This window comes from Protopterus annectens, chromosome 9.part0, assembly GCF_019279795.1.
Source record: "Protopterus annectens isolate FY-2018-M chromosome 9.part0, PAN1.0, whole genome shotgun sequence".
NCBI classification, from domain to species: Eukaryota; Metazoa; Chordata; order Ceratodontiformes; family Protopteridae; genus Protopterus; species Protopterus annectens.
In genome coordinates, this window is record NC_056743.1 from 245,232,484 (window position 1) to 245,259,855 (window position 27,372).

General features: G+C 44.2%; 1 protein-coding gene across 1 annotated transcript in view; it reads right to left on the reverse strand.

The window, feature by feature from the left end:
- MADD (MAP kinase activating death domain) overlaps positions 1–27,372 on the reverse strand; it is a 2,427,721-nt gene that overhangs the window by 602,894 nt on the left and 1,797,455 nt on the right. The window contains exon 28 of the mRNA XM_044082094.1: positions 17,598–17,708. Coding sequence (XP_043938029.1) covers positions 17,598–17,708 — 111 coding nt within the window. The remainder of the gene's footprint in view (positions 1–17,597; positions 17,709–27,372) is intronic.

The window sequence follows — 27,372 nt, forward strand, 5'->3', positions numbered from 1 at the left end:
GCTAGGAGGGGAAAAAAAAAACAGATAAACAGATTTGGATGGTTTTGTCTAACAGTATTTTAAGAGGAGGAGAAGTACCAACATCCTGGAAGAAAGCGGTAGTAGCTGTAATGCCTAAGGAGGGTAAAGATCATGAGAGACAGCTTCATACAGGCCCATTTCAATACTGAGTCATGATTATAAAATGTTCATGTCGATAATGGCTAAAAGGAGGATGGACGTAATACCAAAATTAATAGATATGGATCAATGTGGTTTTGTGGAAGGGATGCAAACATTTTGACAACCTTAACATAACACCAATGATCCAGAGGGAAGCAGAATGTAAGAAAATACCATTGTTGGTGAGTCTTGATGCAGAGAAAAAGCATTTGACAGAGTAAGTTGGAACTTATGAGCAGGGGAGTGGAAGCATTTGCATTTCCTGAAAAAAATTATAAGCTAAAACAATGAGTGAAAAGTTCATACAAAAAAAAAAAAAAAACAATCGGTTAAAAACACAAAAAGAAAATTACCCTTTAAGGACTTCAAGTTTTTCAGCTAAATGGCAATTCCGAAAGTCCATGACTTTTTCTTTTCAGTCTACTTAAGGACAGATTCAAGCCGATAAAGCCAAACCCCACTAGTTGTGGACATGCATCTTTCTGCCTTCTTATGGCACCAATTGTTTTTTTCTGTGTGACCTTTTTACTCATTGTTTTAGTTTTAGTTGAGATATTTTACAGTCACCCTAAGGTTTAGGGGTATCAGTTGGGTGCGACAATCCTGTGTTTCCAAATGTTAGCCAAACATTCCACTTATGCTGTGCTGATGATGCCAAAGGATTTGCATAATCTAAAGGTGAACAGGGAACGAAATTGACTTGCAGTATGAAAATTAGAAATAGCAGCTAATTGAAGCTTGATAGTAGAGAAGCTAGCATATTCCTTAAACACAGTATTAAAGAACAGAACATCCAAAACTGGTGCTGAAAATGGATCAGTATTTATATTTATTACCCAAATGATGAACCTTTTCCACTTACTGGTATAGACTTTTTTAGTGGAAGCCTTTCGCAAGGCTAAAAGGACTGGAGAAGCAAGCCTGGACTGTCTTGCTTGGGGTGGAAGAGGAGAAACCGAGTGGTCAGCCTGAGGGCACAAAGGTTCAGATGTCCTATCGTACTCCAATATCCAAGGAGAATATTTGATGAGATTAGAGGAAGGTGGAACCAAACCCATCAACACCAGAAGGGGGCAATGAGGATGACTGAACTCTTTAGCCTACTTGCCTTCTGAAGAAATTTCAGAATTAGAGAAAGAGGAGGGTAAGCATGCAGGAGATACGGGGGCTAATCGTGGACCAGTGTATCCCTCGGGGACTCCCCCTAAGGAGAGATCAGAGCAAAGAACTTGCTGCATTTGTTGAGGGGAGAGGTAAAGAGTTCACAGCAAAGTTGACCCCAGTGATTGACGATCATGCTCCCAACTGACTTGATTGAGGTACTACTGGTGTGGAACCAGGACTGATCTGCTGAATCTGTCCTCTAAATTGTCGGTTTTCCCTGGGATGTACGTTGCAACTAGAAGGTAGTCTGAAGATATCTCCCATTCTCACATCCTCATGACCTCCCCTGCACAAGGGGTATGAATGGGTTCCTCTTTGCTTGTTGATGTATCAGACAACAGACATGCTATCGGTGTGACTGCACTAGTCCCCAAGTGGACAGCATTCTGAAAGGCTTGCAATGTTAGAATTTCTCTCATCGCTAGGGTACTGACATGCAACCTAGTCTCAATAGGGGACCACGTGCCTTGCACCGTCTTCCCATTTAATGCCACCCCATCCAAACTGGAAGGCGTCCATGGTCACTGTGGCTATTGTGGGGGGGGGGGTCAAAAATGGTTTGCCTAGAAGGAGATTGTCTGACAGAAGCCACCACTTGGTGTGCCATCTCCAAATTGGAGTCAAGCTGATGGGACTGGACAGGGGCTGATAAAGAAAGGACCATTGTACTGCCAACGTCCACTGAAGAATCCACACAAAGAACTTTGCTAGAGGAACTAAAAATTGCTGCTGACATGGATCCTACATAAGACTAGCCTTGCAGGGGGGACTGGTGAGAACTTCCAGACTTGATTCCTCAATGTTATCATGCGGTGCAGGGGGAGGGATGTTATTAGATCTCTTGTGTTCAGCTGCGTTCCTATGAATTCCAGGTTCTGTACAGGAGCCATGTTGGACTTGTTTAGCTTTATAGTGATGCCCAGTCAGTGTGAAAGTTGGATTAGGTAATCTCTGGCTTGGATAAGCTGACGCCTCGTGGGGGTGGTAAGGAGGCAATCATATAGGTATGGAAACACCTGGAATCCTTTGAGTCTCATGTGAGCTGTTACCACTGCCATGCATTTGGTGAAAACCTGGGGGGGCTGCGGTAAGCCCAAATGGCAGTGCTCTGAACTGGAAATGATTGGCTCCCAGCCGAAAGCACAGGTATCTCCTGGAATGCCTGTCTATTTTGATGTGATAGAATGCATCCTTGAGATCTACTGAGCACATCCAATCATCCTTGGTAACAGTGGCAGAATGGACTGAACCATAACCATTCGGAACCTCAACTTTTTTACATAACCATTTAACTTGCTTAGATATAGAATGGGTCTTAGGTCCCCTGTCTTTTTCAGCACCAAAAAGAAGTGGGAGTAGGTTCCGAATCCTCTCTGTTCAGCTGGGACCTCTTGGATAACATTTTAGCAGCAATTGTTGGATTTCCTGTGCTGCCTGCTCCCTCTAACTGCATGTCATGCCAGGGAGGGTCTTGGAATTTAGAAGAAGAATGTAAAAGGGAATGTAGTAGCCTCTGGATATTATGCTTAGCACCCATGGGGTTTGAGTCAAATGGGTCCAGGCCTTTGAGTGCAGAGAGAGACAACCCCCAACTGCCTCCATAGACAGTCGGGCAGCACTTCAGGAACACTGATCGGGCTTGTTGGAAAAGGCGTCTCTGAAGCCCTTGTTTTGTGGGCCCCTTCTGCCTCTAGGGTGGCACCTACCATTAAACATCCCTTTTCTGATTGTAGAGGAGGGTTCCCTACATGGGTCCTGGAACGGTCCTTGGGATTTACAAAACCACATTTTCTTGCCTCCTCATTGGTTCCTGGAGAAGGACCTCTGAGGTGTAAAAAGTTTGATTCCTACAGCAGAAAGGGTCTTACCATCCTTTTCACTGTGGGTGAGAGTATCTCAAACCAAAGGCCCAAACAGTGAAGAGCCATCCTAGGGGGCATTCACAAAGGAAACCTTAAAGAGCTCTGCAAAATCACATGGCCTCATCCAGGCATGCCTCCTTAGGGAAACTTCTGAACTGATCACTTGTGAGGTACCTTCCATTGTACAGGATATTAACTTCATCGAGGAGTTGGTGATGGAAGATAAGCTGTCAGCTTGGGAGAAACTTTCTTAAATTCCTCTGCAGGCATGGACTCAGAGAGAGAGAGAGAGAGAGAGAGAGAGAGAGGCTGAAAGCACCTTGATCAGATCTCTACAGATCCAGGTAAAGTGAGCTAGGTGGTAATTTAACGACCTCAGTGCAAAGGTGGCTGAGGCGTAAACGAGCCTTTCAATCCTTTCCAACGCTCTATGCTCCTTGTCAGGTGGATGTACATTGGCAGTCTCCTCTCTGCCAGTTCTTTCTTAGTGGCTGCTACCACCACAATGGCATCAACTATGGGACCTTAGCTCCAATGCTTTCGATCTGCCAGAGTTACAAGAAACCGGTCAGGGCACTTGGGGATGGGCTCGGTGGTGTCTGGTTCCTTCCATTCCCGGCTGGAAACAAAATCAATGAGGTTGTCCAGCGAGGGGGGTCACCCAGGTTGTAGATAGGCCTGCCCCAAATGCCTGCAACAACACTGACTCCTCAGGAGGAGGAAGTTGAGCAGACCACCCACCTTTTTTCTTTAAGATTTCTAGAACATCTCTGAAGGAGACATCCTTAGGTGGGGATTGGAGGATCCTTTCCCCTCATCGAAATAAGTGTCTTCAGTTAAGGACTCCAACAGGGAGTCACAACATGCATCTTTTGCACATGTTCCAGGTGACTTTCTCAGTTGGGTACTCTGGGGAAATGAAAGAAAAAGGGATCACTCCTGGGCAGGGAGATCCTGGAGGCTGCTTGGGACGAGTCAACTCAGGGCAGGATGAATGGGCTCAAGGCTCTGACTAGATGAGGGTACAGGGGTAGATTGAGAGACATGGTGACGGATCTCCAACTCAGGAAGAAATCCTCTCCACTACGTGAAACATCAACAGACTTCAACAGGTCCTTTCCATCTCCCTGAAGCCACAGGGGGAAAAACAGCTAGGACTCACACCAGATCCATGGTCTCCAGAAGGGATCGGACCTGAGCTGTCAAGTGCTGAGGCAGCTAAGGGAAGAGACAGCTCCGACAAAGACAGAGCTAACCCCAGTCCCCCGGACCCAGCACCGACACACCTCAGTTCTGACATTCACTCTTCTCTGAGAGAATAGGAACAGGGCTGATCAGGGTTAACATCAGCATCGAGGAAGGGAGCTTCCCCTGCACCGAACCTGGCGTACACAGGTGTCCCAAACCTTGCAACTTTGAAAGCGAAGGCCAGAATAGAGGAAGAGTCCTGATGGTATGGCCTGGGTAGCTCACGGAGCCAAGACCATCCCCTCTGGATCTAGGCCTGAAGGAAAATCCTCATCATCCTGTCCATGTCTGCCTCGGACCAGCTTCTAGAAAAACTGGACGAAGTGGATGAGGGGGGTCAGGAGTGCTTGTATTTAACTGAGTGAGCAGGGGATTTGCTCAAAGCTCTCAGATCCCGAGCCACTGGATCAAACACCAGAGCAGACAGTGCAGGAGGCGCTTAAAGATATAATATCCCCTGTATCCGAGGAACCTGGTGGATCCACGGGGGGTAGACACTTTCTTCAGATCCAAGAGAGTCGGATCCAAAGTCTTCCTTGACTTGGTTTTGGGCACTAAACTCTTGAAAAAGCACCAGAAGAAGCCACAGCTCTAACAGAATGAGCCTTTACAGAAAAAGGAAGGCTCTTACCATGAAAAGAATAACAAAAAATAGCATTTGAAATCCAAGAAGAAATAGTCTGCTTGGATACAGCTAATACCAAGAACCTGGGATGAAAGCAAACAAAGAGCTGATCAGACTTCCTACTAATCATAGTCTTTTCCAAATAAAATCTGAGTTGTCTATGCACATCCAATGCGTGCAGCACCTTCTCACGCAGATTGTGGATAAGGGGAAAAAAGTGGGCAAACGAATAGACTATGACTAAGGGACAACTCATTCACCAACTTGGCCATAAAAGAAGGATTAGTATATGTAAGGACACCCTGTCCTTATGAAACACCAAAAAAGGAAGACAAGCCATAAGAGCTTGAAGTTCAGACACCTGTCTGGCAGAAGTAAGGACCAACAAAAGAATAGTCTTTGAAGAGCAATGTTGCAAGGAAGCTGAAGCTGCAGCCTCAGAAGAAGCCAGAGTCAAAATCTCCAAAACAAAATTAAGATCCCAGGGAGGAGGAACAGGCCTTCTTGTGAGGCCAAATATGAAGGATGCCATTAAGGAATTGTTTATCTTCAAACCTAGTAGCTAAAGGAGGAGCTAAAGGCAGACAAGCAGAGACAGCTGATAAGTGGGCCTTAAACGAATAAACCAATCCAGCACTGGGCAATTAACACAGATAAGAGAGAACCAAAGGAACATTTACCATTTTTGAGGAAGACACCACACAGAAAACCTCTTCCATTTGGATAAGTAGGATTTCCTAGTATTGGGTTTACTGTCTTCCTGCAGGAACCTATACATGTCCTCAGAAAAATGGTGTCTATGTGTAATCAAAATCCTATCTCCCACAGAATCAGATGAAGAGTGGACAAGTGGGGCTGGATGACAGATCCCTTGTCCTGTGTGAGTAGGTCCACCCTATCAGGTAACTTGTGATGACTGCCCTTGGCTAAATGCAGAAGAGAGAACCAATGTTGTCTCAGCCAAAAGGGAGTCACCAGCAAGATTTTTGAGACATCCTGTTGAATTCTGAACAGGACTTTTGTAATGAGGGGAAGGGAAGCATACAGAAACATCCCCTTCCAAGAGAAAGTGAGGGCGTCCAGCCTCCACAACAGAGGACCTGGGACTCTGGCACAAAATAGAGGAAGTTGCCTGTTCAAAGGGGAGGCAAATAGATCTATCTGAGGAGTACCCCACTGGTGGACAATGTCAAGAAACATATCATTGTGAAGCATCCATTTGTGGGATTGAGTTAAGTCCAGTTCAGAGCATCTGCCACAATGTTTTGACCTGAGGGAATGTAAAATGACTGAAGTCACTTGATATTTTACAGGAAGAGCCCATATCAGGCATGCCAACTGGCAAAGAAGGTAAGATTCTTGTCCCCCCTCCCCCGCTTGTTTACATACCACATCACTGTGGTGTTGTCTTTAAACACCTTGAGAGATCCTGGGGAGAAAAGAGGATGAAGAGCCAGCAGAAGGGCTCTCACATCTTTGACACTGATGTGCTCCTTTTGTTGAAGAGACCACCATATGCTTGCACCTTTAAGGAGCCAAAAGCTGCTCACCATCCCACGTCTGAAGCTTCTGTGAACAGCTCCTGAAAGGGAAGATGGAGATAAAAAGGGAGCCCTGGATTTAAGGACAACTGATGGATCCACCAGTGGAGTTCCTTCTTGAGACAAGGCAGAAGAGGAACTACAAATTCTAGGGGATAAGCATGCTGAAAGCCAAACTGACTTCAGAAACTACTGAAACCTCCTTATGTGAAGTTTGGCCTCAGGGAGCATGGCGATGGTGGGATGCTTACAACCCAAAGCTCTCAGAAACTCCTCATCTGTAATGGAAGCCAGAGGAAGAAGAGTTTGAAAGGAGGAGATGAGTGTCAAGGCCTTGGGAGGAGGCAGGGATGCCAGCAAAGGCACCATCTGAATACTGCAACCCAGAAAAACATGGTCCTGAGAAGGAGTCAGAGAAGACTTTTTGATGTTTACTGTACACCTCAGTCTCTGAAGACAGATGGCAAAATGGAGATTTAGCAAAAGGATCTCTAGAGAGGATGCCGGAAACAGCAGATCATCCAAGCAGGGAAATACTTGGATCCCCTGAAGCCTGCAAAAAGCAATCACTGCGGTGAGGCATTTGGTGAATATCTTTGAGGCAACAGAAAGTCCAAAGGGCAAATCAGAGAACTGAAAATGCCAGGAAGCAACAGAGAAAGGCGAAAACTTCCTGAAAAGGGGATGGATCAGAATATGGAGATAAGCATCCTTGAGATCCAGGGACACCATATAAGTATAAGCAAGAGGGAACAAAGTCTGAAGGGATAATATTCTAAAAGTGGGCACCTTCAGAAAATTGTTTAGATGAGTGAGGTCTAGAACTGGTCTCTAAGTACCCTCCTTTATGGAGTAAACCCCCCCCCCCCTTTGGGACACAGGCATCTCCTGAATAGTACCCTGAGTCAAAAGGTCCAGCCAAAGCACCTCTGGGGAAAAAGGACAGTTGTTCCAAGGGGGCCGAGGAATACTCATAAAAGGGAGAAGGGATTTCCACACCATGAAATACCCAAGATGAATACTGGACAGAACCCAGGAATCCTGAGTAATATTTAGCCAAACAGGAAGAGACTGAGAGAAAAGGGCAAACAGAAAGAGGAAAGTGGCTAGAAAAAATAGGACAGACAGCACCTGGTTTATCTGGAAAAGAAAATGTCCGAGGCAATGAAGTCTGAGTAGCCTTAGCAGAATGAGTCTGCTTGCCACCCTTTTTGCCCTTAGAAGGAGAGTGAGATTGCCTGCGAACAAAGTCTTGCTTGTTGACGTGCTTTCTCTGAAATTTAGGAACAGGAGAAACAAACACATGTTTGAGTTCCTGTAAAGCAATTTCCTTATCCTGAAAGGACTTAAAAAAACAAAACAAAAAAAAAAAAAAACAAAATGAAAATCATCAGCAGCTTCACCAAACAAGTGTCTACTATCAGGAAGGGTGTCTACCAACTTAGCTTTGATACTATCAGGCAAATGTTGAAGCCAAAGCCAAGAATACCTCCTCATCAATGACTCAAAAACAGCAGCCCTAGAAGAAGCATCAGCTGCATCATAACTACACTTGATGGAATGATGAGTCACCTGGCAGGAAGTCCCTAACAGGGAAGACCAGAATTTTTACCCTCAGAGTCTGGAAGATCAGAAATAACCTGACAGACCAGGGATAGGAGAGTCAACATGTACCTGAACATATGGGTCTGATAATTAACAGCCCATAAAAGCCAAGGTAGCCGAGGTGTAAACCTTCTTACACAGCCTTTCCATGGTTCGGCTGTCTGTCAGAGGGCAGTAACTTGGGCGAAGGAAGCAATTGAGAGGGCTTGTCAGAGGCTACAAGAGGGGTCAGCAGCAGGGCACTTGTAAAAAAAATTACAGTGCTCAGGCACCCTATAAAACCTATCAGGTTTCTTGGGAGCAGGGGGCTGAGAATATGGAGCTTTAGAGGCATTAAAAAAACATCCAACAAAGTAGCCAAAACAGGAGGAAAAGCAGAAGAATTAGGATATTCCATCTGCAGCAACTCATAGTACCTCTTATGAATCTCAGAGATCTGTGCACAATCCCATTTAAAGAACTCCATCATTCTGGAGATTGTCCCCCCAAAAGAAATCTCTTTCTTCAACGGGAGTATCAGGACTGGTAGATTCCTCTTCCTCTGATCCATAGTCCAAAGGAGAAGGAATTTCAGAAGAGTAAGCAAGGGGATTCCTCATCAAAATCCAACTCCTCTTCAGAGGAATCCTATTCCCTGGGTCTTTTAAGGGAAGTAGAGAAGTAAGGGGGAGATGGAAGCAAAACACCCTGAGGAAGTTTCGGTGCCATCAAAACACTAAAACACTGACTGAAGGCCTGTTACTCACTCTGTGGATCCTTAGTGGTAGGAAAAACATGTTTAGTTTTCTGTTTTTTCTTTAATGGGACAACTGCCTTATAAAACTTGGAAGGCTCTGACTAAAACCTGAGGAACACTCCTAGGCCCCTCAAAAATGATCAACAGTGGCTCCTCCTGAACATCCAAAATGGACATCTGCAAAACCTCCTCAGACGTCCTTAAGAGTAAGATCCCCGCCAGTCTCCAACCTGGAAGTAGCAGAGGAATCGGACAACAATGCTGGGTGAACCTCCAGGCATTCACTCACCTCGGATCTGGTGGAGGCTGAAAAGCAGAAGATTCCAGACTAGGCTTCTTGGCTGCCTTCTTCCCTGACTGCTGTCCCTCAGGGCAGGAAGGTCCCTCCATCATATCTTTCATAGATTCATAGGTTCATAGGATGATTCTAGGCTACTGACCCAGAGGCCATTAAAAGCCTAGGCAAGAAGTTTGCTCGGGTACCCACAAAGTCAGCACCTGTTTCCCCTGTCCAGCAGGGACACAAGTGGGATCCCAGGGGTATATTTTCTGTTTCCCAACCAGTCATCCAGGTTCCTCTTAAAGAGTGCTAGACAGGAACTCTGCTTGACATGGGCAGAGAGTCTATTCCACAGATGGGGGAGTCTTTGGGACAAAAATCTACTCTGCCAACAAGTTCTATTAATTTCACAAACCAGGCTGAAGTCTTGCAGGAGGGTTGCTCGAGTGAAGTCTGACTTACGGATACGCAACAACACCATCAAGGCTGGGTCTGAGATGGCCTTATATGCCAGACAGAGGTCACCACTGAGCAGTCTGTACGAGACTGAGTAGAGTGACAGGGCTTTTAGCCTACCTGTACTGGACAGGTGTTTGAGACCTGAATTTTCCTGGTCAGGAACCACTGTGGTCTCTCCAACCGCTGCATGTGCTTGGCAACGTACATGCTGATGGGGGCATTCTACTCAATAATGGGTATGATAAGGGAGGAATACAGGGATGTTATGACCTCCTTGTTCCTGGATGAAATATCCTTACTTATAAGGTAGGTCATGTAGAAAGCTCTCCTCAGAACAAAGGCAATGTGGTGGTCAAAAGTCAGGTTACTATCAACCTGGGTGCCCAAGTCCCTCAGTACTGATTAGTACATTATTAATGTGATAATTAGAGAGGATGCCATTTCCCCCAAAGGGGATAATGATGCATTTCTTGGCATTCAGTTTGAGGTCATGCTTCTGGCACCAATCATTAGTGTGGGTAAGGCCCTCTTGGAGGATGTTCACAACACTACTGGAATTAAAGACAGTGCCCAGCTTGCAGCCATCTGCAAACTTGGTCAGCCACAGACCACTGGTTTTGGCTTGCACCTCAGAAAAGTATATCCCAAACAGTAGAGGTCCCAAGACCAACCCTTGGGGTACACCGCTCATTATGGGCCTACTCCTAGAGGTGGCTTCCCCTACTTTGACTGAGTGGGTTCCATCAGTGAGCCAGTTAGCTACCCATCTTGTAACATATGGGTTGATGCCTAGCTGGGAAAGTTAGTCTATTATTCCCGAGTGGTGAATAGTGCTGAAGGCTTTGGCTAGGTCAACGTAGGTGGTGTGCACTGTCTTCCCCTCATCCATGGCTTTGATGACTGTTTTGAACAAGTTGACCAAGTTTAATGGACATGATCTCCCTTTGACAAAAGCAAACTGTGTGGGGTCAAAGGTTTGGAGATTGCCAATGTCCTTCTTTATAAGGTCCATCATAATGCATTCCGTGGCCTTGCAGATTAGTCTAGTTAGACTGATGGGCCTATAATTGTCTGGGTCAGTGGATGCTCCACCTTTGTGCAGAGGGATGACAGTGGCTGTCCTCCATTTGGCTGGGCCGAAGCTGGTGCCCAGGCTTTGGCTGAATAGGGTACCTAATGGAGCGGAGAGCTCATGCCTGAGTTCATGCAGGATACAGCCAGAGATGTTGTCAGGTCCCATGGAGACTGTATTTTCTGTCTTTAAGAGGGCATTAAAGAACTGCTTCCTGGTAATAAGGGGAGGGACCAGGTGCTGAGGATGTCTTGGTTTACTGATCGAGGGGACAGGGGGCTGAAATTTTCACTGAACCTGTATGCCAGCAGGTTGGCTATATCTATGGCGTTTGTGTATGTGGTGTTATTGACCACCAGTTCAGAGCAGATTTGGGTGTTACCTTTGAGAATGTGGATGTATGTGAAGAAGGCCTTGTGACTGTCCTTAGTGGATGTGGCCAATTTGGACTCAAAGTTAGCTTTAGAGGATTTCACCAGTGACCTTATTTGCTTGTTCAGAGAAAGGAGAGATTGATTCCAACTTGGCATCTGCTCCTTCTTGATCTTTGACAACAATTTTTTTCCTTTTATTACAGTGTGTATTGCTGCTGTCCACCAGACAGTCCTTGAGGAAAATGATTTGGTCCTGTCAGGCATTGCTGAGTCCATACAGCTATGTAGGTGCTCATACAGTTTTTTGTTGTAGGCTTGGACATCAGTGCTAGTTACAACCTAAGGGCCAGTGGCTGTGAAGATGCTTATACCTGCTCTCAGGAGATTCTAGTCAACTTTGGAAAAGTTATTTTTTTTTGTCTGACCCTGACCGGGGGGGCAGGGGAGATGGTAACTTCTGAAGTGATTGCTTTATGGTCTGATCTTACCAAGGAGGATGACACTGCAGGGGTGCTATAGTTGGCTACTCATGTTGGTTAGAACCAGGTCCAGGATATTTTCACCTCTCATAGGGGTGTCGACCATCTGATTCAATGCATTGGCATTGATGAAGTTGAGGAATCTCTGGGTGTTCATGCTTGGATTAGAATAGGTCTTCCACTCTATAGTTGGGTAGTTAAAGTGACTCAGGGTCATGGCAGAGGGTTGAATCTTGATGGATTCAATTAAGTCCAGATAGGTGGAGTGGGTGCCCTGAGTCATCATTGGAGGTCTGTAGCTAGCTATGATTTGAATAGGTGTTTTGTCAACAGTTAACTGCACTTGGAGTGTCTCCTGTGCGTCATACCTTTTGACCAGCCTGGAGGTGTACACCTTTGATAAATACTGAAACTCCACCTCTTTGGCTTTGCAGCCCTTTGTTTGGGGTCTTAAAGTATGACAGAATGAGTAACCTGTAAGACTTGGGTGCTCTCCATAGCTCTGAACCAGGTTTCAGTGACTGCACAAATGTCAGCATCCTCCAGAGCAAGGAATGCTTGCAGGGAGTGCAATTTCATGCTAGGACTCCTAGCATTTAGCAGCATGACCTTTAAATTTCATTTAGAAGAATTTTTCATGTTGGTAATTTTGTGCTCATGACTCTGCCTAAAAAAAGCACTATGGGGGAGGCAAGAGTCTTTGCCTGAAGCCTGGGGGAAACAGATAAACACCACCTCTGGCAAAGCATCGTGGTCTGTCAATCATGCCCTCCCAGGCTGTCAGGTACTGGATCCCTTATGAATGACACCAGAAACTAAGCCAAGAACGCCATCTCTGGCAAAGCATTGTGGTCTGTCAATCATGTCCTCCCAGGCTGTCAGGTACTGGATCCCTTATGAATGACACCAGAAACTAAGCCAACTGCTAAAGTCAATCATTTTCTGTTTGTATTGCGGCATCATCTGGGTGATGGTAGGATGCTGCTTAAGGCTAGGGGCATACCTGTCTGGAACACATATTCAGAGAGCTCAATCATGTCTCTCTTCATATAGTCCAGAGAGGTACATCTCAAGTCATTCACACCAACATGGACAATGAGTTATAACAGTACCTGTGGTTAAGAGACTTGAGTGTGTCCATGATATGTGGATTCTAGCACCTGACAAGCAACTTACCATGACATTCTCCTTGTCTAGCCTGGTGCAGGGCACATCTGTGTGTCTCACAACAGAGTCTCCTATGACTAGAATGTTGGGTTTGTGACTGAGCCTTACAGGCTGTGAGACACAGGTGTGTGTACTGTGTGAGATGCTTGGTTTCTTTAGGTATGTTTTTGTTGAGAACCCCTGTATATGTAGGAGTGTGTTGTACAGGTGTGGGTGGTGTTATAGGTTTGGTGTTCATAGTGTTTGTGCAGACAACCTTCTCAGTGCCAGATATACTGGCTTGTGACCAAGACAACAAGGATTCTAGGTTCCTAATGTAACTGCATCTCTCACATACTGTGTTCCTGGGTGGTAGTAGTAGAGGGTTGTCTGTGTACATAAGGCAGTTGTTATACTGTCTCAGGATGCCCATATCAACCAGACTAGCAGAAGAAACCATAGGAAATTGTCCATCCAAGGTTGTCAGAATCTGTGGAAGAGAGGGCAGGGATAGAGTGGGTACTGTCTGAGGAGAGTACCTATAGGTGTGAGTAGGGCTGGATAAAATCAATACAAAGCTGCAAAAAGGGCCTCACTTACACAGGAGTGCTGGTAAGGGAAAAATGCAGCTGTGATACTTTGCAAAGTGTTAAAACCATGCAGAGGTGGTGCGCAACGTGCAAACAAGTGCAAACAAGTGCAAACGGGGGGTTAAATACCATAAAAACAAAAGTCAATTAGAAATACTGGAAGTGACCAATCAACTCTTGTCCCTGAGCTTTTAGTTCAACACCTTATGCCAGACCAATTCCAACCAGTTCACTTACTCCCACTAAGTGCAGGCAGGCCCCAGCCAACAAAAGATGGCGTAGCAGGAAACACAGGAATCACACAAACAGATCAGAATACAGCAAAACCTGCAACCAGATTATGCTAAAGATGCTTAAACTCTGTTTAAGTCGATTTAACACAGGAGAAAAGATACACACTTAAATATAACAGTAGCAAACAAGAGCAAACTTATTTAAACAAATTAACCAATAACAAAGCTCAAAACTGAGTCCCTTTCCAGCAACATTCAATCACAAGTTCTAACTGCACATTCCTGCCACTAGGGTGCAGGGGAACCCTCTCCAAAAACATGGCCTGGATTAGTGCCCAAATTATACAGAATTAGATTCATCAGGTCTGACTCTAGTCTATGCTACAGCAAACAAGGCACACCAATTTCAGAAAGAAATTCCCAGCTCAGAAAGGCAGAAGGATTTACCCTCTCCTCCCACAAAAGTGCAGACCACAAACATTCTTAATGTACAATAACTGGCCTAAAGCCCAAGTGCTTAAACCAGAACCAAGACACTTTAGAATAACATACACTAAAGCCTTCAAACCAGCAATTCTCCACTTAGAAGAATGTAAGCTACCTCTCTTGCCACAAGGCTGTAGACCACAAACCTTCCTAATGTAAAACAACTGGCCTAAAGCCCAAGTGCTTAAACCAAAAGACTTAGAATAACAGTTACAAATTAATCAGCCTACTAACAAGCAGTAATAAATGCAGCAGAATAAATGCAATTGAATACTTTAAGAACAAGCACCAAAAACAAAATAAAGTAATAAAGTAGGAAGAAACACAAATACAGTAAAAGCAGATGAATAAAGTGCATTTTTTAATGAAGTAGGAAGGGCGAAAACAAGATAATTCAAGGTTGAGAAACTAAGGGGGTGGGGCCTTCCCAAATGATCTCGCTCTACTCAGTACAATGAGCTGATGAAATGGGACTGGGAAGAGTATCCAAAATGAGATTTATAGTAGGAGTGGGCAATTCAAAAGCCACCTAATTTAAGAAGACAACAAGAACTGCATGTGTGGGAGGGGAAAAATACAGCCGGAGGGGAGCGATATTCAGAGCAACAGGCCACACAAAACACTTCAGCTATATACAGATATTTTTAAATATCTGTGTATTTTTCATGAGAAATTTAAGTTGCTGATTCTCAAGATACAGCGCCAAAGAAGAAAGTCTACTACGCAAGGTTTTAGGTACAAAAGCCTGACAGATGGAACCAGATATATGGTCGTGCAAGGCACCAAGACAAAACAGACACTGTTCACAGCAGTCTTTATGGGGAATCTGTCTCCCACACTGGATTTGCCCTTCTTGGATGACATGAAACCCCACAAGCGACAAAAAAGGAACCCCAATGGGGCACTTACGTGCAGCGGCTTGGTAAAACCAGCAACAGAACATAGGCATTTGGACCAATGATCAAGAGATGGCAATGACAGCAAAGTAGTTCTAAAGATGGCTGGCTGGACGTTAACTTTATGCCCTACGCTACACAAAGAGCACAAGTGTGGCATATTACATACCTTAAAGCAACCTAATGCATTGGTATACTGGCCAGACTTTGGGCTGCCCTAGGCAAGGGATCTCCCTGTGGCGTCCCACAGGGTTCCGTCCTGGGACCACTCTTGTTCGGTATATACTTTTCCGAGGTACAGGCAAATGTGGGAGGACTATGGCTCACCAAGTTCGCAGACGACTGCAAAATGGGCGCCATAATCGACTCTCCAGCTGACACAAACATCCTTCAAAAAGGTCTCACAGTGACAGATAACTGGTGCCAGCGCCATGGTTTAAAGCTAAATGCCAAAAAATGTATAGTCATACCCTTTGGCAAAAACAATATGCCCACAAATTACCACATAGGCGGAAACCCATTAAGTACAGAGAAAGTTATTAGGGACCTGGGGACCCAAGTTGATAGCAATCTCTCCTTTGAAAACCACATTGCCAAAGTGGTTAGAAAGACCTTCTACATAGCCCACCTCATCACGAAGGGTTTCACATCTAGATCAAGAGAGGTAATCGTGCCCCTTTATTCATACCTCATCATCATAGAATACAATGCCCCTTTTGGGATGTACCTTACCTGACACCTGCAGCAATTAGAAAGACGCCAAAAGTATCTCACCAAGAGGATCAAGGGTCTCAAACAAATGCCATATGCTGCTCGGTTAAAAAAACTTCAGCTCTACTCAGTTGCATACCGCCTACTTCGAGGCAGTCTATGCCTGACATACAAAGCTATGTCAAATCCAGAATTAATGGACATGCTCCGCCTCAGTAAATCTAAATCCCTTAGAGCCACACGCTCGAGGGACTTGAACCTCAGCACAGAAATAAATAGAACTTGCTGGAGGGACAGGTTCATAACCCAGAGGCTCCCTTCGCTCTGGAATAGAATTCCAGTTCATGTAAGGCAGAGCACCTCACTGAATCTCTTCAAGAAGAATCTCGATAGGTGGATGGGGGATCGTAGGTTTGTCCCAGGGATTACTCCCCGTGTCACTATTAGACAGAGGCACAGTAAACTAAACCTTAAAAAGGGCACAGTATACTCAAGTCAAGGGGTGGCGTAAGCCATACAGAATTGGTCTAGGCTTATAATTGCCCCAGGGCAGATCGCCTAGTATGAACGTATGAACCTATATTATGAATACTGCAACAGTGAAATGGAAGGACATCAATTGCTATACATCATCAAAGAAACATCAGTCTGGCTGGAAGCTGGGCTCTAAGTAGATGTCAAGGTAAAACAATTCATGCAGCTACAAATATCTCAATGTACAGGGGAAGAAGTGCAGTGTTGTAACTGTTTGCATTCTATAGTAATTGCCAGAGTCATAGTTAGCTCGGTCAGTACCCTGGCAGCCACAACAGTGGCACCCACCTGAATCTGAGGTTGAGGACAAAAACAATCGCGCAAGTCTAGGATATCTGTAGCTTATACTAGAACTATGTAAGAGTTGCTCACTTTACTCACTCTTTAAAGGAAAACATTCAAGTAGTGCAAGTGCTGCACTCACACACTTCTGAGGTGTTGACTACATCCCCCAATACCTTGCTCCCAAGGCGTGTCACTCTGCTCCACCCTAGCTGCAGTACGGGACCATTGCTAAGGAACCTAAAAATAATGCTACATTCTGTGACTGCTCTTCATTAAGCACTTGGTGCATACTACTTAAATATATGATCTGTGACCACATGTCAGGCAGGACATACCTAGGTTGCAATTTGTAACATGCAGTACATTTTGGATGGGTGATGAAATATTTTATTTATTTAAATAAATTAGTTAAGTGAGCTGATCCAATGTGAGCAGTTTTTCACCCTGTTTTCAGTAACTGTACATAATCAATAGTACAAAAGATGTACAAGGAAATACAATGACATAACCATTAAAACAGACATAGAAGACAACTTCAAACAACATCATCATCATCAACATGCAGTACGTTAAGATATCTAAAGAAAACACAGAGAAGGGCACAGACAATAATCATTATAACAAATAACCACCACAAAATAATGGTAAAACTAATGTCCACTCTGTAACCCAAACTGCACATTAAACAAGAATGCAACTGTATAACACCCTGTACTTCACAATACAAGGCAATCGGGACACTAATGCCACAGCCTGAAGCAATCATCCTATCCTGAATAAAATATGGCAGTTTGATGCCTATGGCATATTGGTAGTATCGAGTCATACAACCTGCCAGAACCAGTGTGAGCAGAGAAGGATGCAGTGATATAGAACCTCAGCAAATGATACGCAGGACGGTGCATACTGGATGGCATGTAGTAACACAATCTATAACCCCAGTATGTGTTTGGTACGATGCAACAATATAACTTGTAGTTCAACAGATTGATGAGAAAAATTCAAGACTGTACTAGTACAGAATTCACCAACTTGTGCTCTCATGCAGACAAAGCAGGAGTTGATATCACCAGCAATGAACAATATCCAAAAGACACTTGCAAGCTTACCAGTTGGTTAAGTCTGTCTAACAGTTCGTTGATTTCCTGACTGTGAAGTAAGCCAATGTGTGATTTGCCCATCAATCGACGCACTTTTTTCCTGATGTCATTCTTGCTTACCTGAAAATTAAAGTGGTATATTAGCAATTTCTCTACTACAAACTGAAAGAAAATATTCCTGTTACATAACCCATTAAGGCTACACAAGGAAATTTCCAGGCAATGATAAACCCTGCAGCACAGCACAGCCCTCCTTCTGACAAAGCCAGAGGAAAAACTACCACCTCTAATGTACAGGTTATGGGTCCCACACAGAAGAAAGATCGCTGCAGCTTTCTAGGATCCAGAAAGACCTAGAAGCTCAGTTACAAAAATTGTGCATTTAGTCACACATTACAACAAATTTAAAGTATGCTTTAAAAACTATACATTTGGAATGGTAAATCCCTAGCCATTATAATTAAAACTTTCTTCCAACTGGGGAGGTCCACAGTGACATTATCCCCTACTGCCCAGCTTCGCAGGTGGACCTACCCTTTTTGTTCACCTTGTCTAAAGAGAGAATTTATTATTTTTTGTTATATTAGCAAAACATTACAAAATAAAAAAGCTCAGACTTTTGGTTTACACAAGTCCACCAGAAAGATCAAATTCACTTTCTTCTATCAAAAATTCTTCTAATGCTAAAAACTCTATGTGAAACAGATGCTTTTTACTGATACAACATTAAAGGTCAAAGTTCTCGCCAAAGGTAAACCAAGACGATATTACCTTACGCAAGTCTGCAGAACTGAAGGAGGGATGTTTACTGAAATATCAAGGGGGCTCCCCTCACTTTTAACCTCTTTACTTTACAGTTTCTGATCATTGATGACACAATGCACTCACCCCTCAACAACCAACTTACCTGTATAGACTTGTACCAGTCTACAAAGTTTCAAAACAATGCAGATATTTTTCTGGGTAAACCAGAAAAGGAATTCAAGTGTAGGAGAAAAGCCCTGTTCCATCTCTGGCCTAGCTCTTTGGAATCAGATACAACTCGAACTAAGGAATGCAGAATAATTACAAAGCTACTGTAGTCCATGACTGTAGCCTGAGAATGATTACCGGAGCCACTCCCCAAAGAATCAAAGGTGTGTGTGCGTGTGTTGGGGGGTAATGGAGGGGAACAGAGCAGCACTCTGCCGAATAACCTTTCCCATGAAGAGACAGGAATAGCCAGATAAAACTTCAGACCATGGTGCAGAATGGGGATAGAAACATGAAAAAAAACTGGGTACTTACAAGTATATTGTCTGTGGACAAAAGCCTGCACTGATATTACTGCATGCTGCGCATGGAGCAGTACTGTAGACAAAGTATTGAACAAAAAATAGCTGTCAAAATGGTGCCTTGCCAGCTTGCCCTAATCTCCTCTACCTTCTGCTCCGTAGCTTACACATTCATTTCTTGGTTCAGAACAGCATCTATCTGAAGGTGTAAACCAGGAAAGTCCTTGGAAAGGTCCTGGTTACATATGACTGAGGAAAGACTTTGGGATGTGACAGATGGCATACAGTAGTGATTGATACCACATAAAATAAAAGTTGCAGCAATGTGGTCATATTCGACACTATGAACACAAAGTACCACAAGCATCCTGATCCAAGACTATCTCCTTAATAACAATACAATCGAAGTATACATCTACAGTACTATTTGTAACAGGGACAAGTATTCCCTCTTAAACTGCCATCTATATAGTAATGGACACAGTTTAAGTAGGGTTAGCTCTCCTGACCAACAGTATTAATTTCTAGTTTGCACAAAAAAAAAACTAAGATAGTGCTAAGGAAGGAAGCATTTTTATTTGATTTAAATGATACTACTGCAAGTTTATTTAAGTAATAAGGTTGAACTGTATAAGATAATGTCATAATCACTTCAACTGCTTTCCAGACTGGCAAAAGAAAAGATGTAATAAGATTAACATTCACTTAAAAAAATATTCTTGTGAACTGAAGTTTGTATCTATACTACATCCAACTGTAACAGCTATCTGCCAAGCTTCTCGGGTTATGGCTAAAATGGTCACCAGTTCACTTACCTGGATAATAAAATTAAACAGTTCAAGCAAAAGGTACCATTATGCAGTTCACATAACAAGGTTCACCATTCTTAACAGTCAATTCCAACTTGGTTTTCCAATCATTAACCCCTTGTAAACAGCATCTAGGTGTGTTGAAGCATTACTCACTTATCTCTTTCACCACATGACACCGTTACATACTACGCAAATTAAATGAGTTAAACTTCTTTTTATATACTACTTAACATATTATAAATATTAAATGTACGTACTCCTGTGAATAACTGTGTTATGTCGCCTCAACAACTGCATTGTCACCTTACAGCAAGAGGTTCTCCGGTGCGATTCTCAGCTGGGGTGCCTTCTGTGTGGAGTCTGCATGTCCTCCCTGCATCCATGTAGGTTTCCTCTGGGTGCTCCAGTTTTCTCCTAGGTTACAAAGGCATGCATCTAGAGTGTTACTTCCTGGGCCCCCACTGAAAATTGGCTTCATTCCAAGTCGGACTTTCCCGGTAAACAAATGTTAAATAAATAAAATGTCCATAAGAGACTAGTATGAATCATATCAGCTGATGAGTGAAGAAGCCTCCAAAAAATGGATAATTATTGTGATTTTCTTCTTCTAATATCCTCAGTGTAATGTTGAAAAGCAAACACTTGTAGGTCTAAATACTGACCCTCACTTCCCCTAATGATTTGACATAAAACAGTAAAGATAAACAAATTTGGAAAGCCAATGCACAACTTTAAGTTGAGACTTTTGTAATAACAGAGCCAAAGGCTAAGCATCTATTTGTTGTTGCTGTATAATGGCAGACTTTCAACAGCTCTAAGAACTTATTTTCCTGACTGATCAGGAACACAAGTCAAGTGGCCCAGCAGGTAATGTTTTTCCTTCAAAAGAAGTTATCCTGTTCGAGTCTAGGCTGGAGTACCTTCTACATGGAGTCTGCACGTCCTCCCTGTGTTTGCATTGGTTTAGTGCTCTGTTTTCCTCCCACATTCCAAGACATGCAGTAGGTGGGACTGGACGCTCTAAATTAGCTAAAGATACGAGTATGCATGTGTATGTGTGGTATGGAAGAACAATTCCTGCAGGGCTACCACAATGCTCTGGATGATTGTCCTTACTGAGTTGACACCCCAACACCATGTGTAGAGAATGGGGAAAAAGAATTGCAAATGGATGGAAGAACGAGTCAAGAAGTCTTGGCTCTGTAGTATAGAAGGATGAAGCATTGACCATAGCCAAATGATCTCTGTTTGATTAGCAGCACAGATATCTGCAGTACAGGGGTACAATAAGCTTCAGTGGCCAATGGCAGCTTATTCATTCTCGGGGGCAGGGATAATGTCAGCTTGTGGCCCTGGCACCTAGCAGTGGCTGGGTACATTACCGGTCTATAGAGGCTATGTTAGCTCAAGCTAGGTCAAACAGGATCCAAGGTTTGCGAGTGAAAGCAAGCACACACCTCCTTGTCTGACCAGGCAGCTACGCAGTCCATGGGTAGCCTATGGGAAAGAGCGGTATGCAGGAGTGGATGAGCCAAATGAGGCTTGATGGTCAGGAAAGAATGTCTCACACAGATCTCAAGTATCCCAAGGATGCCAGGTTTCCAACCCACAGAACAACTGGGATGACCAAGTATAGGCAATGGAGCCATCAGGTAGGGGTCCTGCAGTGGAGGGGAAGCAGAATAAAGAAAAAAGGTCAAGCAAGAGAGACATTTGCAAAGAAAAGCACCTTCCGCAAGACAGCTTTCAGCTGCAACACTAGGCTGTTCAAATAGATGACAAGCAAGCAAATCAATCAGTAAATTTAAGTCTCAAAAAGTAGTAGGTTTCTTCAAAGAACAGGTAAAGTTAAAGAATCTGTTTATCAATGGGGCCACAGTTCTGCCCTCCATATTGCCATGGAGGAAAGAAATGCCCAAGACCTGATTGGGGGCTGTAAAATAACAGAAACCAAAAACAAACTGCATGACACAGTTACGTCACAGGCACCTAAAAGTTAATGTACTGAGGAGGCTCAGAATACCTTTCCATGAGAAGGAAAAAAGGTTTAAGAAAGAAGAATCATGTTGACTTAGAAGAAAGCATCCAATTTGTGGATGGTTTTGTGGCAGCTTCAATCACTTCGGAAACTTAATGGGAAGTCCAGTAGATCAGAGGATCTAAATGATCATTGAGACTGCGAAATGGAGTATCTGTCACTGCAGCCAAGCAGGACATTCCTTGGCTTGCAATGGGACAGGTTCTCACACAGTCAAGAAGTGACACACTGAGATCACACTCTTCTTAGACATCATTTGGCAATGTGAAGGAGTTTTCATCTTTTGTTTCTGAATTTTGACATGAAGCATGAAATCAGAGGGAAAAGTGAAAGGCTTACTCTGAACCAAGCAGAAGAGAGAAAGGAAAACATTCTCCCATGTCATAGAGGGGATGACGTTTGACATGCTTCACTTTCAAAAACTCTGGCCAGACAGGTTTCCCTTATTTACAGCTCTAGGAGATAACTGAAACTATACATATGAGGGCATACACCCAGCATGCTCACATCCCTGAAGATATGAATTGCTACCAGGGTAATGTCTCAGTTCATAATCCAATGCCATACCCTACAACTTCTACCTCTAGAGAGGAAACAGTTGTGTGCCTTCTTTGTTATGTACCATATCATGGCCTGACTCTCTGAACAAAGCAGAAAGTACAGTTGTGTACACTTAGAGTGTATTCACTGTTGTAGTCATCACACTTGGGTTATCCTGCCAGGGGTAGCCCTCAGCCGGCACAAATACCAGAAGCTTAGTATTTCTGCGTCAGTTGCTGTCACTCCAGGACTGATGTCAGGTCGTCAGTGGTATAAAATCAGGCAGCCGACACCATCAGTTTTTCTTGCCCCAAATGTCAGGAGCCCCCAAAATGGAGCTAGGTTACGGTGGAAGAACACCACCAGTAGAAAGTAAATACCAAAAATCCCTGTAAGGAGTGAGGAAGAGAGAGAGAAAGAAATACAAAGGGGATGGAGGGTGGGAAACCAGGACTGCAACAGTGAATACACTCGAACATCTACATTTATGGTAAGTGTACACAACTGTAACTATGTTGTTCGTGTTTCACTGTTGCAGTCATCACACTTGGGTTGATTCCCAAAGCTGAAGAAAAAGGTGGAGGCAGTCAAGAAGACTGAGGACTGGTTAGAATGCCCTGCAATACTGCGGATGCAAAGCCTGCCCTGGATTGGAGAGGACAGGCAGGTGGTAATGCTTGGTGAAGGTATGAACAGAACTCCATGTTGCAGCCTCCAAGATGTCCCTGGTAGGGGCCCCTCTGAGAAAGGCTGCAGAGGTGGAAGTTGCCTTGATGGAATGCATCCTGACCCCCTTAGGGGGCGGTTTCCCATGGTATTTGTAGCAGAAATGGATACAGTGTGCTATCCATTTGGAGATTGTTTGGATATGGCCTTGCCCTCTGCCCCTGCTGCAAAGCTCACTAGCAATTGATCAGTTTTCCTAAAAGATTTAGTCCTATCCAGGTACGATCTGAGCTGTCTGTGCACATCTAGAGAATGCAGAATCCTTTCCCCCTTGTTTTGTGGGTTAGGGAAAAAGGTGGGCAAATGAATAGACTGGTTGAGAGCCACACTGGACACCACTTTAGGCATAAAAGTTGGGTTAGTCCTGAGGGGGACCCTGTCAGCATGAAAAATGATGAAGGGCTCTACAGCCATGAGTACTTGCAACTCTGAAATTCTTCTAGCTGAAGTGATGGCCAAAAGCAAGGCTGTTTTCCAAGACAGGAATTTTACCTCTGCTGAAGCTGCAGGCTCAAGGGGGGGGGGGTAGTGCGAGCTTTTCCAACACAAAGTTAAGGTCCCAGTTGGTGTAGGAGCTCTCATGGGTGGCCTTAAATTGTTAGCCCCTCTTAGGAACTGTTTGATGAGAGGGTGAGAAAAAGAGAGGTGGCTCTGTGCTGTAATGAGCACAGATGGCAGAGGCATGAATTTTAATAGAAGAGAAGGGTAGGCCCCTGTGAAGTAGGTCTGCTAGGTAATCCAGGATAAGCGGTAGGGAGGGTTGTGCTGTTTCAACTCCTTTAGCCTGAATGCAGGTAGCAATAACTTTTCCATTTGTCAGCATAGGATTTTCTAGTGCTGGGGCATCTGGCCTCACGTATAACATCCAGGGCTTGCTTGCTTAGACTGGCAACTGGAGGACAGGTCAAGGAATAAGACAGGCTGCCTTTGTCTTTTGTTCAATGGTGTGTCCAATAGTTTTGATTTGACATGGTCTGGCAAGGTCTGTTCCTTAAATCAAGCATGACTTCTAAGTACAGAACCTGTGATTGCTGCCCTGATGGATGCTTCTAGGGCATCAAAGCCACATTGCAAGGTGTGTTTAGTAACTTGGCTTGCAGAATGCATAAGCTCCTGTAATTTTTTATTTTCTGCACAAGCCCGAAAGGTAAATATATTTCGTTTAAGGAGTTCCATTGTATGTTGCTGGTATTTCAGCATGTGGAACTGACAATTTATTGCTCTAATGGCAAGAGTTGCAGAGGTGTATACTATTTTACCCCATCTGTCTAAAGCTCGGGAATCCCTGTCCGAGGGGGTGGGATTCTTAGCTGTGGTTGCTTTTATTCCTTTACGTCCTTGGGAGATTACCTCTGGGTCAGCAGTAGGATTTTTTAAAAGAAATTTGTGCAAGTCAGGGACTAATACCGGTCAGGTTTTCTGGGAGCAGGTGGGAGGGTGACAGGAGTTAAACAGGATTCCATAAAGACATCATTCACAACATCCAGGACAGGAGGAATGGCTAAAGGTCTGTGCTGTGGTAAATCTAAGAATTCCCCGAGTCTCTTTTTGGACTGAGGATAATCCTGACATTCCCATTGGAAATGCTCCCTTAAAGTATGTAGGGTTTCACCAAACGAAAAATCCTCTGGAGGAGAGGCAGAAGGAATGGATTCCTCTGCATCTGAATCCTCATAAGCAGACAAGGGTTGCATGTCTTCATATTCAGAAATCTCAGAGTCATTGGACTCCTGGTCACATAAAACTGCTGGGGACAAGTCTTTTTCTTTTGGAAGGGGTAGGCTGGCTTTCCCTAATAAGCATGATAAGGTTTTCCACCATTTTAAGCATTTGAGAGTGAGGGCATGGAAGCAGGTGCTTGAGCTTGGTTCGTCGGTTTTTTAGACTTAGTTCGTACCCTGGGCCTTAGAAACTTGGTAGCTTTAGAAAGAAGTGAAGACGTGAAAGAAGTCATCGGTTTCTGTCAAATATCGGTAGTGCGAAGAACTTCCTCAGAAGCCGATGCTTGCTCAGTGGCTCCGGACTGATCCAAGGTAGAGACATCCGCAGGATCTTTCGTCAAAGAAGAGTCTTGCAGCATACCGGACTCTGAACGGGGTCTCAGTAGCAGCCTGCAAATCCACAGAAGCGGGCATCAGGGGCTGCGAAAGCACTTCACTGAGGACTGGCGAACTGAAGACTTGCTTAACAGAAGTGTCATTGGCAGTTTTGAACCTGTGCGGTCTTGTCTCTGTTTTTATCCTTACTTTTTTTCGGAAGATCGGTAGTCGGATGGCTTACCGAAGCCATTTTGGAATACGGAGATAGAGAGTGAAAATATTTAGCTACAATAAGGGCCCGATGACGTATATTTCTAACGTTGAACAAAGCACAAAACCGACAGCGAGGGACGTCATTGTCTGGGCCTAAACAGGTAACACAGTAAGAATGGAAATCTCAGTGTGGTGTTTGCTTGACACAGGCGAAACAATTGTTAATTTTTTCTGACATCGGTTAGAGCAAGAAAAAAGGATCCCCAACGGGGTACTTAGCTTTAGAAGACTTCAACTTTAATTCAGAAATGAAAACTCAGGTAGCGGCCGACCGGCACTTGTGCGAACTGCTTCTGCTTTGGGCTCCTCGGCAAGAAAGACTGATGTAATGGGGTCAAGCTGCCTGATTTTATACCACTGACAACCGGACGTCAGTCCTGGAGCGACAGCAACCGACGCAGAAATACTAAGCCTCTGGTATTCAAGCTGACTGAAGGCTACCCCTGGAAGGATAACTCAAGTGTGATGACTGTAACAGTGAAACACGAAGAACATCAGTCAGTTCTAAACTCATGCTCTACAGCCTTCAGGATGAAAAACAATGTCTGTAGTGTTGCTAATGCAATTCCTGAAAGGTTTATTCCCCTGGTGTGAAATGTCCATCAGGAATTGAAAGAATTCAGCTGCAAGAAGGGAACTGCCCACAATGAAACTAGTGGAAGTAATCCATCACTGTAAAACCCACGTAAAAAATCTGTCATTAAGAGAATGTCTGTTAGGGTGAGATGGCCTTGTACAGCTGCAACTCCTACAGAGTTCTTTGCCACACCCCTGTCCAGGCATGTAAATGAAACCATGAATGTCATGACAATAAGGCCTCATATGACCCAGGAAGGTCTGAGCCTGGATTATACTATGAGACCTCAAATAGATTGTTTAATCTATGACTTCGAGTCTTCTCTGGTGGTAGGAAAAGAGCAGTCAATAATGAGGAGAGCCCAACTCTGGCAATAAAGACAAACACTGATAAATGGCCACGGAAGAATTACCCCAGTTTAGGGTGAGATCAATGGGACCTGCAACCACAGTGCCATCAAGGATACTACCAATCAGTCCTTCAGTGGAGCCAGTCATCCATAAAGAAAATAAATGTACATTCTCCTACAAGGGTTCCTTTACCTTGCCCAGCACTTTTGTAAACACTCCGCACAAAGGATAGACCAAATGGCAATACCTTGTACTGAAAATGAAACTGATGGAATTACTTCAGTAGACCAAAACATTCAATGCCAAAATGCATCTACCATGTGGGGAACAGATATGACCCCCTAGGAGAGACATTTGGAGCCAGGTATGCTGGTAGTCACAGAGGTCTTAGATAGGACTAAAGTCCTCCGTCTCTTAAAGCAAGCCTTTGCCTTTTTCCAAAGTAGGAAAAGGCTTCTAAGACACCATTCACTATGCAGTACAGTCTGTGCCTGGTCTAGGAAGTCTGCAAAAAATGTTTGGTCCATGAACAGCCCTTTCAGAGAGTAAACCTCTTCTTCTTTCGGCTGCTCCCATTAGGGGTCGCCACAGCAGATCAACTGTTTCCATTTCTTCCAGTCCTCTGCATCTTGCTCTGTCACACCAACCACCTGCATGTCCTCTCACCACATCCATAAACCTTATCTTAGGCCTCCTTCTTTTCCTGTTACCTGGCAGCTTCATCCTTAGCATCTTTTTCCCAATGAACTCTGCAACCCTCCTCAGCACATGTCCAAACCAACGTAATCTTGCCTCTGGCTTTGTCTCCAAACCTTCCAACCTGGGCTGAGCCTCTAATATACTTGTTCCTAATCCTGTCCATCCTCGTCACATCCAGTGCAAATCTTAACATCTTCAACTCTGCCACGTCAAGCTCTGACTCCTGCCTTTTTGTCAATGCCACTGTCCTTCAACCCATATAACATAGCTGGTCTCACTACCCGCTTGTAGACCTTTCCTTTCACTCTTACTGGTACTCATCTGTCACAAATCACTCCTGACTCTCTTCTCCACCCACTCCATCCTGCCTGTACTCTCTTCTTCACCTCTCTTTCACACTCACCATTACTCTGAACTGTTGATCCCAAGTACTTAACCCTTCACCATCTCTACTCC